This window comes from Gigantopelta aegis, chromosome 15 (genome assembly GCF_016097555.1).
Source record: "Gigantopelta aegis isolate Gae_Host chromosome 15, Gae_host_genome, whole genome shotgun sequence".
Taxonomy (NCBI): domain Eukaryota; kingdom Metazoa; phylum Mollusca; class Gastropoda; order Neomphalida; family Peltospiridae; genus Gigantopelta; species Gigantopelta aegis.
The window spans coordinates 7289965-7301495 of NC_054713.1; the positions used below are offsets into that span (position 1 = coordinate 7289965).

The window sequence follows — 11531 nt, forward strand, 5'->3', positions numbered from 1 at the left end:
ACTGTCCTGGAGACTTGTTGTTTTTAATAATCGTTTATATATATATAAGTTTGCGGATGATTTTGTTCATACCCAGATGAACGTAAAGGAAATAACAGACAATACTTATAATTAAATTTGAATCATATAGACTAATAATAACACTAAAACGTCATACTTTATTTTGAATTATGTTTTATCCATAAACAATAACGCTCGTTTAGACAAGTTGCTCATATAAAATGACGTCATCAGATATGACGTTCCCTGATGACGTAATATTTACGTTCATCGAAAAATGAACAAACTCCCGTTGCTATGTCTGGACTAATGGGATGACGTTACGAGGTAATGAATGTAACAGAAATTTAATTTTATATATATATATATAGAGGATAATAAACGAGTTACCAGTTATTATAAAATTTATGTCCCGAGTGAAATAATTTCAGTTGTCACGAGCTTTAGCGAGTGACAAATGAAAATTATTTCACGAGGGACATAAATTTGATAATAACTGGTACCGAGTTTGTTATTCTATTTATTACCTCAGCTATTTTTTCTCTAAAAGCCTTTATTTTCGACGCACATGCACGAAGGCCAACCTGTATAGGAACGATGAAAACCACTTTACGCACTGTTCTGAGAATTACTATAACGTTGTAATTTAATCACGTTCATAGATAATTTTTAAAAACACAAGTTCTCTTTATTCTGCTTCCAAATCTATAATGAATTGCATTAAAATGACATTTTGTTATTAATTTAACACCAAAGACAGAGACCCGTAAAGGCAAACTCTTTAAACTACATGACGTCATTTTGTGTTTGTCAAATCGTGATGACGTCATATTTAGTACCGACAAAGTCATTGGTTTGTAAGCGTCATATTGTCCAATAGTATTGTCCGTTAGACCAATGCAGAATATTTCTCACTGAGAAAATATGGAAAATATTTTCCCTGTTATGAGTGACCGCTGGGGTAATAAATAAAGATATATATATATATATATATATATATATATATATATATATATATGGTGTTTGTGTTTAAACTGTTTCTTCCTTGAAATAGTGATCTGGGTTTTGTTCACCTACAAATGGTGTGATGGGTAGCAGGGCTTGTTTTTCCCATTCCAACCAGTGCCCTCCAGGAATGATAAACGAAAGGTTTACGGCAATCTCATACATACGTGTGTAAAGCGCTTAAGAAAGAAGAATCAATAAATGTTAGTCATATATAAGACATTTTATATACATGTAATACATTTTAATATTCATTCATCATAATTGTAAATGAAGTCAACACCATAACTGTTTGTCAACTCCGTAACACCTCTTTTCATAGAGAAATACTATCCCACTGAACCGCAGTATTCATAGTTCAAATGAAAGAAAGAAAGAAATGTTTTATTTAACGACGCACTCAACACATTTTATTTACGGTTATATGGCGTCAGACATATGGTTAAGGACCACACCGATTTTGAGAGGAAACCCGCTGTCGCCACTACATGGGCTACTCTTTCCGATTAGCAGCAAGGGATCTTTTATTTGCGCTTCCCACAGGCAGGATAGCACAAACCATGGCCTTTGTTGAACCAGTTATGGATCACTGGTCGGTGCAAGTGGTTTACACCTACTCATTGAACCTTGCGGAGCACTCACTCAGGGTATCGGTACTCGGTATTTGGATTAAAAATATCATGCCTCGACTGGGATCCGCACCCAGTACCTACCAGCTTGTAGACCGATGGCCTAACCACAACGCCGCCGAGGCCGGTAAATTTGAAGAATACCTTTAATTTCTTTGGTGAAACGTTTATTTTTTCGTCATTTTAGAAAATGTTTTATTTAACGACGCATTCAACACATTTTATTCACGGTTATATGGCGTCGGACATTTGTGTAAGGACCACACAGATATTGAGAGAAGAAACCCGCTACTGTTTTTGCTTAGCAGCAAGGGAGTTTTTTTTATATGTACCATCCCACAGAGAGGATAGTACATACTACGGTCTTTGTTACACAGTTGTGGAGCACTGGCTGGAACGAGAAATAGCCAAATGGGCCCACCGACGGAAATCGATCGCACATTAGGCGAGCGCTGTACTACTGAGCTACGCCCCGCCCCTTTTAGATGGAAGTGACGTACCTGACAGCTATGGTGTCAGTAATCATGACGGTTGCCTCGGGTGGGGCAGGATATGCTCATCTCCCGCGAACACCTGATATCATCACTGTTTTAACAGTGATTCATAAGGGCATGTCATCACAGCTGTATTTATTCCAATGAGTTCTGTCCTGTACTAGTTGTGATTTAGTAAACTGGTCTGGGAGTGGCAGTCGACTTTGTGACGATGCCAGAAGGATGCATTATCCAATAAACGGTCTACTCAGACGAGGCACTAGATAGAGATCCATGGAAGCAACCACCAGTTTGCCAATTACCCCTTTAACTCTGCTTTGTACAGAGATAAGGACTTGATCGCGCATAACTGTTTTGTGATTCATATTCATTTAGACACCAACTATTTCAGAATTTCCTCTGTCCCGCCAACCGGCCTCGGTGGCGTCGTGGTTAGGCCATCGGTCTACATGCTGGTAGGTACTTGGTTCGGGTCCCAGTCGAGGCATGGGATTTTTAATGCAGATACCGACTCCAAACCCTGAGTGAGTGCTCCGCAAGACTCAATGGGTAGGTTTAAACCACTTGCACTGACCAGTGATCCATAACTGGTTCAACAAAGGCCATGGTTTGTGCTATCCTGCCTGTGGGAAGCGCAAATAAAAGATCCGTTGCTGCTAATCGGAAAGAGTAGCCCATGTAGTGGCGACAGCGGGTTTCCTCTCAAAATCTGTGTGGTCCTTAACCATATGTCTGACGCCATATAATGGTAAATAAAATGTGTTGAGTGCGTCGTTAAATAAAATATTTCTTTCTTTCTGTCCCGCCAATTGAAGCGGGGTTGACAAACTCTGTTCTAGGAGAAAAAAAAGTCGATAAAAATAATAAAATGCTGTGCCAAAATCGGCTGCATTAACTTGAAACGCCTTCACCTGACCCAAGAGATACGACATGACTAGAAAGCATCATTATGTTTACAAAGGCACTTCTATACATGTAGGGTGTATACCACCAAATCAAATCCCATAGAAGACAATAGTAACATATGTGGCTAAAACTCCTACCTGCAGCGCATCAATCGACATAAACATCACGGATATAAATACTACCACTCCTCACCCTTAACGTGAATCGGAAAAAAATTGAGGGGTCAAGTTGCTCGTTTCACACGCTACCCGTTTATGACTACCCTAGTTCTGCACAACGTTTGTGTACTTCTTTTCACAGGAACCCCATACATGTTTCAACCACAAGGCTATTTGACACAGTGGTACTAGATGAAATAAAATTGCATACATTTTGTTTGCCCAGATGAAACTATTTTTTTACAACCATCACACTCACATGTATCACCAATCACAGGACTTGTGGTGTTAACTTCTCCATCAAAAGTTGGATGCACCTCGAACTTTGACCCAGCCGGAAGTTATTTGGTTTAGTACTGCCTGCAACACATTCCGGGACAATGGCTCTAATACGACCCGTTACGAAAATATAGTGTGTTGTCGGTGTCATTGTCCCTTTCTCACCGGGGATGTTTGGTCCTGGCGTAATTGTTGTATTGTAATCGCGCAACTGTCGTGTTTCCTTTGTGCGTCATCTGCCTGGATTCATGAAGGACTACGCTGCGTACACATCATGTACCACTTGCTGAATGTCAATATTTGAAATTGTAAAGTAAACCTTTACAAATAAAAGGACTTTGCCAAGTAAAGGCTCGTATAGATTGAATGCGGTGCGTGCGTGCGATCCGACTCAAAAACAAACAAATCAAAGGGTTTCCTCTAAAAAAAACAGTGTCAGAATGACCGTATGTTTGACATCCAATAGCCGATGATAAAATAGAAAAATCAATGTGATCTAGTGGCGTCGTTAAATAAAACAAACTTTACAATTGTCGCTAACTCCACTTGTCCCAGATAGTTGCAAATACCATTTACTAGCTCAGAAGGGTTACGTATTATATTACACTTTGTTTTATTTAACGACGCCTCTAGAGTACATTGATTTTTATGTTATCATCGGGTATTGGACGTCAAACATATGGTCATTCTGACGCATTTCTTTTAGAGGAAACCCGCTGCTGCCACTTAAGCTACTCTTTCCGATAAGCAGCAAGGGGTCTTTTATATGCACTTTCCCACAGACAGGACAGCACATACCACGGCCTTTGATGAACCAGATGTTGGAACGGAAAATAGCCCAAACTGCATATGGGTCTACTGAGAAGGATCGATCTGATTACCTGGACCAGGTTCCATGCTGGAAAATCAGTTCCTATTGCTGACAATGTTAACTTTCACTAATAAAAGTGATATAAGCAGCGTATCAACAAACCAGGAGGAGGGATGTAGATCAGTGCTAAAACGTTGGCTTGACGCGTTGTCGCTCTGAGAACTATCCCCGTCGGTGGACCCATTGGGTTATTTATCGTTCCACGACTTGTATATCAAAGGCCGTGGTATGTGCTATCCTGTCTATGGAATGGTGCATATAACAGATACCGTTCTACTAATGGAAAAAAATTAGCGGGTTTCCTCTCTGTGTGTCAAAATTACCAAATATTTGACGTCCAATAGCTGATGATTTATACAACAATGTGCTCTAGTGGTGTCTTTAAACAAAACAAACTATAACTATCAACAAACCCAGGCAGTATACCAATAAAAAGCATGTCACCTCATATTGAATATACCTTCAAGAAAATGGTGTTTTCACATACTAATTTAGAGATTTTATTAATATATGTTAGCAACCTTTGTTTAAAATCGCAGTTCCATTTCTGGCTGTACGGTTCTACATAAACAGGTATCTATTATTGACAGTAATACTTGCAGAGATAACCGGCCTCGCTGGTGCAGTGGTTAAGCCATCGGACTAGAGGCTGGTAGGTACAGGGTTCGCAGCCCGGTACAGGTGTAAAGGTATAGCATTGCCCCCAAAAGTCCTGCCTCCCCGGTCATATTATACCGGTATAAAATTGCCGGGGGGTTATAATATATCGGTATAAAATTGGTGCCAGGGCAATAATATACCAGTATTATATTACCCCGTCCGGTATAAAAAAAAATCTAATTATTGTATATTGAAAAATTTGGCTATTGTCAATTATGTTATTATAATTTCATTGTTTATATATAAAACTGTTAAATTAGTATTAAATTGTCTAAATAGCTACAATCTTTGTGTCCGCTTTTAACCTAGTTTCAGAAAGCATAAATAACCTTGAAGATGTATTGACAAACCGATTATCAGCTGAGTGATTGACATAACGTCATAACAAATTGTTACGTCCGAGCGTTTGGGTTTTGTTTATTAATCATTTAAGTCAAAAATAAACAAAATTGACAGTGATATGATAAATAGAATTCGTCACTGGTCATTTTTTAATATGATAAATATCAACCTAGGCCAAAGGCTCGACAAATACAGATTAACGAAGCCTCGGTTGATATTTCCCATATTAAAAAATACTCGTGACGAATCATATATATATATAAACAAAGTGTCAGATAATTAAACGGCTAACGTTTTCACTTTGTAATAAAGAAGAAGATTGTTTTGTTTAACAACACCACTAGAGCACATCGATTTATTAATCATCGGCTATTGGTTGTAAAACAGTTGGTAATTTTGACATATAGTCTTAGAGAGGAAACCCGCTACATTGTACCATTAGTGGTAAGGGATCTTTTATATGCACCATCCCAGAGACAGGATAGCACATATCACGGCCTTTCGTATACCAGTTGTGGTGCATTGGCTGGAACGAGAAATAGTCTAATGGACCCACCGACTGTAATCGATCCCGAACCGACCAAATAATGATTCAGTTGGTATATATCAGGTGTAAACCCCCATACCCCACCCACCCCCCCCCAAAAAAAAAAAAAAAAAAATAAATAAATAAATAAATAAATAAATAAATAAATAAACAAACAAAAATGACCCAACAAACCATAACCCTACTTGATGTAGAATTATTTTAGAAAGAAAGAAAGAAATGTTTTATTTAACGACGCACTCAACACATGTTAATTACGGTTATATGGCGTCAGACATGGTTAAGGACCACACAGGTATTGCGAGAGTAAACCCGCTGTCGCAACTTCATGGGCTACTCTTTTCGATTAACAGCAAGGGATCTTTTATATGCACCATCCCACAGACAGGATAGTACATGCCACGGCCTTTGATATACCAGTCGTGGTGCACTAGCTGGAACGAGAAATAGCCCAATCGGCCCACCGACGGGGATCAATCCCAGACAGACTAAGCATCGAGCGAGCGGTTAACCACTGGGCTACATCCGCCCCCAATTATTTTAGAAGTACGAGGGCTAAACCTGTAATATTTCAATCTCATCGCCATATGGATATTTGCCACCTTCAATAAAATGCTAAGCCCATAAATCAAATATTGTTACAATAACAACCGATTTAAAAATGTATGTAAAATTAATCTTACGCCGAAAACTAAAAACAAAGAGAAAAAAAAAGAAGAAAAAAACCCACAAAAAAACCCACGAAACAAAACAAAAAACCCAAAAAACCCAAGACCCTACTCAGTGTGAAATTGTCTAAAAAGGAGATTGCAATTTTATATTTTACTCTCATTACTATATGGATGTTTGCCACATTCAGTGAAAATTGTAGACCCATAGGTTAAATATTGTTAAAAATGGGAAAAGATCCAAAATTGAAAGCCAAGTGAAATTTTATCTGCTTTTGTTTGCTTGAAAAGGTGGTCAATGTGTCCACCGTCTTACTCGTAAGCTTCCCTTAAAACACACAAACAAATAAACAATAAAAAAATCAAACAAGACGAGACAAACAATCAAACAAACAAAATTAACAAAACAAACACAATCCACCTAAATGACGTAATTTACGCGATCACTGGGTCAAACGCAGGATTGCACAGCCTTGCACAGTGAGATTGTGTCTTTAAATTATTTATACACACTGTTTACTTGCAGGAGGGCGGATAAATCACGCGCACCATATAAACTCCGCCACCAGAGCTTTAGAAGACTTTGTTGCGTTCGACAATGCCGTTTCCGTTGCCGTGGAGATGGCCAATGAAAAGGACACTCTCATCGTGGTTACGGCCGACCACGGCCACACAATTAGGTCTCACTACACAGATGTCATTGAAACCCATGTTAAACTGCCCAACTTCAAGCGAAGATTGCCCATAGAACGGGTTCTCGTTGGCACAAACAGCATACACCATTGCGAACATACATTATATAAGCATTTATTTTCACTCCAAAATTGAGAACATTTCCGTCTCAGTTTTTTGCTATAGGACCGCATCTGACTGTAGTACCGGTCCGAACAGGTGGTTCATTAACCGATTCACTCCGGCTGTCACCTGCGCTATATACCCATGTCCCAAAAGGTCGATGCACAATATTACAAAATAACATGGGCAAAATACAGCCAGAAGGCTTACCATTAAACATACATATTGTTTTAATTCTTCACCATTTCCTAGAAGTGAATATGTGAACCATAACATGTGTCACAATTAGGAACTATAGTGGATGAATGAACTCTCACCCGGAAGTGATCTGTGTAGTGAGACCTTAGTATTGGAGGAAGCCAATCGCGGGGAAACAACATCCTAGGTAATTCTAATTATAGGACAGTGGCTAGAGCACGCGTGTACTGTCTTTTCCTAGAGCCAATTTAAAAAAAAAACATGTTTGTGTGTGTGTGTGTGTGTGTGTGTGTGTGTGTGTGTGTGTGTGTGTGTGTTTGTATATGTGTGTGTGTGTTTGTTTGTGTATGTGTTTGTGTGTGTGTGTGTGTGTTGTATTTGTGTTTGTGTGTGTATGTGTGTGTGTTTGTATGTGTGTTTGTATGTGTGTGTGTGTGTGTGTTTGTTTGTGTATGTGTGTTTGTGTGTGTGTGTGTGTGTGTTTGTATGTGTGTTTGTGTGTGTGTGTTTGTATGTTTGTGTATGTGTGTTTGTTTGTGTATGTGTGTTTGTGTGTGTGTATGTGTGTGTGAGTATGTGTGTGTTTGTTTGTGTATGTGTGTTTGTATGTGTGTTTGTGTGTGTGTTGTGTGTGTGTGTGTGTGTTTGTATGTGTGTGTTTGTGTATGTGTGTTTGTGTATGTGTGTGGGTGGGTGTGTGTGTGGGTGTGTTTGTGTATGTGTGTGTGTGTGTGTGTGTGTGTGGGTGGGTGGGTGTTTGTGTGTGTGTGTGTGTTTGTATGTGTGTGTGTGTGTTTGTTTGTGTGTGTGTGTTTGTATGTTTGTTTCTGTGTGTGTGTGTGTGTGTGTGGTTGTATGTGTGTGTGTGTGTGTGTGTGTGTGTGTGTGTGTGTGTGTGTGTGTGTGTGTATTGGGGGGGGGGTGTCTTTTGCATGCACGTCTCGGCAAAAAAAAACCCCACAGAATCAAATCATGTATCTACCGAGGGGGTTCGATCTAGGTACCTCAGGTGAGCGTTCTACCGACAGAAATAGACACCCCGCAACCGGCCTCGGTGGTGTAGTGGTTAAGCCATCGGTCATAAGGCTGGTAGGTATAGGGTTCGCATCCCGGTACCGGTTCCCACCCAGAGCGAGTTTTAACGACTCAATGGGTAGGTGTATGCCCACTACACCCCTTTTCTCTCACTAACCACTAACAACTAACCCACTGTCCTGGACAGACAGCCCAGATAGCTGAGATGTGTGCCCAGGACAGCGTGCTTGAACTTTAATGGGATATAAGCACAAAAATAAATTAAAAGAAAGAAAGACCCCGCATAAGCGGAGGAATTATGATTCACCACTATACCTGGGCGGTATCTATATCGGTATTTTGGGGGTTATTTACCTCGGTATCGGTACGGTATTCGGTATTAACCCAATACCAATATCAATACCAATATCGAGCGGTATTTTATATATCCTCTGATTTAAAAGATTGTCTGAGTTCAGTCTTACCCGCTAATTTCATCTAAATAAAATTAAATTCCACACACAAGGCTCTCGTCTGATTTATGTACAACCCATTTTGTGTTCGTCAGATATATTTTTAGTGCTTTACTAAATGGTCGGAAATATTTTTCAATACCGAAATTTTGGTATTTTGAAATGTGATCGGTACAGTATAGGTTCTAATAGACCAAATCAATTCCTATTGCCGATAATGTTAACGTTTACTAATAAAACTGATATAAGCAGCCACACCCAGGAAGTACAGCAATAAAACGTGTCGCACCTCACATCTAATCTACCTGCAAGAAAACGGGGGATCACATACCATTTAAGAGATTTAATTAATGTTTTTAACAGTAACCATCATTTTTGCTGAAAATTGCAGTTCCATTATTAGGGGTACCCCGCATTAGTTTCAATCTCTGGTATATACTGCATAACAACTGTATAAGAAATAAAAGTGTATTTATTTATTGTCAATGGATAATAGTATTTGCACAAATAATCAATGTCACATATTACTACTAATCACACCAACAGCTGCTTTTACCGAACTGTATATACGGTATACCGTCCAGCTCTATTTACCACTTAGCTTTCTAATTGTAGGTCTTGTGGGCGACAAAGCAGGGTATAAGTTCACGTCCTATGATCACATGCCGTACACCACTCTGTCATATGCAAGCGGCCCGGGTCCTCTACGGAAAAACCTAACAGGCATTAAAACGGGTAAGTGCTAATTCGTATATATAGTGGTGGTGATGGCGATGATGGTGAGGATAGAGATGATGGTGATCATGTTGACAATGTTAATGATGAAAGCGATAGTGATGTTGATAATTATAATATAAATAGTGGCGATAATGATGACGATGGTGATGATGATGATGATGATGATATTAATAGTGGTGATGATGTTACTGATGATGATGATTTTACTAATAATATTAATATTGGCCATGATTATGAAGATGACGATGTGATAATAATATTACTAGTGGCGATAATTATGATGATAAATGTGATGATTTTAATAATGGCGATGATGACGATATTAAAGGTAATAACTATAATATTAATAGTTGCAATGACATTGATGATGGTGTCCGAGATATTGATGATGATGATGGTGATGATGATGATGACGATGACGACGACAATAATGATGGCATTGTGACGATACTGGTAATGACTATGGCGATGATGATAAAAACAACGTTGATGATGATGAAAATGAATAGTGATGCTGACTGATGATTATATTGATGCTGATGATGACAATAATGACGACGACGATCATAATAAAACAGTGAGACAGCACCTTTAATTCTTCCTTCAGATTCTCGAGACTACCTTCAGTACAACTCTGTCCGGATGAAATACGAAACTCACGGCGGCCAGGACATGGCCATCTTTGCACGCGGTCCCATGTCGCATCTATTCCACTCCGTGCAAGAACAGAACAACATCGCCCACGTCATGGCCTACGCGTCGTGCGTGGGCAGCAACAAAAAACACTGCAGCAGCCTCAACATGCATCAGGGAGGATCCAGCGTCAGAGTTGGGGTGGTGACATTGGTCGTGTGCTTTCTGACGGTATATAGGAATGCCGACATAGATTAATGAATTTTGAGGAAATAGTTTCATGTTTTACTCTTTTTTTTTAATACGATTATTAAATACAGAAGGTGTATGAGTAATACTACTAGATACGGCGGAGCGGGGGGTAGGGGTGGGTGCAATAATTGTGAATCGAAAATAATATTGATAGTAAATATTATGGCAGATATGAATTTTACTTGTAGTATACACGAAATTGCATTTCAGGACATCTATTTTTCAAACTTGAATGGGGGAGCATTTGCGCCCTCGATCTCAATCCCCCACCCCCCACCCCCCATGTGTATTTGCTTCCGCCGTGCCTGGGTATGTCTGGTACCAATGCGTGATTTGCACACACACATAGTACATGTATACAACTTATCTAGGCTGTGATGTTTGCTATATACACATTATATAAACATCTGTTGAAATATATTTCGTTTCGCCTGTGTTTTTATAACTTTCTTAAAGCAGCAATCTCTAGTATATTTTTAACATTTAAGCATTTATAATATATGACGTCTTCTGTGATATCATTAGACGATTTTGAAGCACTGATATTAAAATGTTGTTTTCACGTGTTTTGTTGTTGTTGGGGTTGGTTGGTTGTTTTGTTGTTGTTGTTTTTTTGTTTTGGTTTTTTTGTGTGTTTTTTGTTTTTGGTGGGGTGGAGGAGGGGAGGAGGAGAGGATATTTTGGGAGTGTTGTTTAATTGTTGTTGTTGTTTTTCTTTTCTTAATTCAGTTGAAATTGACCGACGAAAATTACCCAATTCACTGAGGAATAATAAAGACGTTATTTGTAATGATTAATTTAGGATAGAGTTATTTTACAATTATCTTTAGGGATATTCAGAATGTTTTTTACCGAAATGTCCTCACCAC

The 11531-nt window shown here is 39.0% G+C and overlaps 1 protein-coding gene across 2 annotated transcripts; it reads left to right on the forward strand.

Moving 5' to 3' along the window:
* Window positions 1-272: 272 nt before the first annotated feature.
* On the forward strand, window positions 273-11218 carry LOC121390675 (alkaline phosphatase, tissue-nonspecific isozyme-like). 2 transcript variants are annotated; one of them, XM_041522548.1, is made up of 3 exons: window positions 273-327; window positions 9655-9774; window positions 10385-11218. In XM_041522548.1, exons 1-3 carry the CDS (start codon window positions 315-317, stop codon window positions 10666-10668), a joined length of 417 nt encoding a protein of 138 aa, XP_041378482.1. In that variant the 5' UTR covers window positions 273-314; the 3' UTR covers window positions 10669-11218. The 2 variants fall into 2 exon arrangements, with proteins under 2 accessions (XP_041378482.1, XP_041378483.1); XM_041522549.1 differs by lacking the exon at window positions 273-327 and adding an exon at window positions 7611-7739.
* Window positions 11219-11531: the final 313 nt, after the last annotated feature.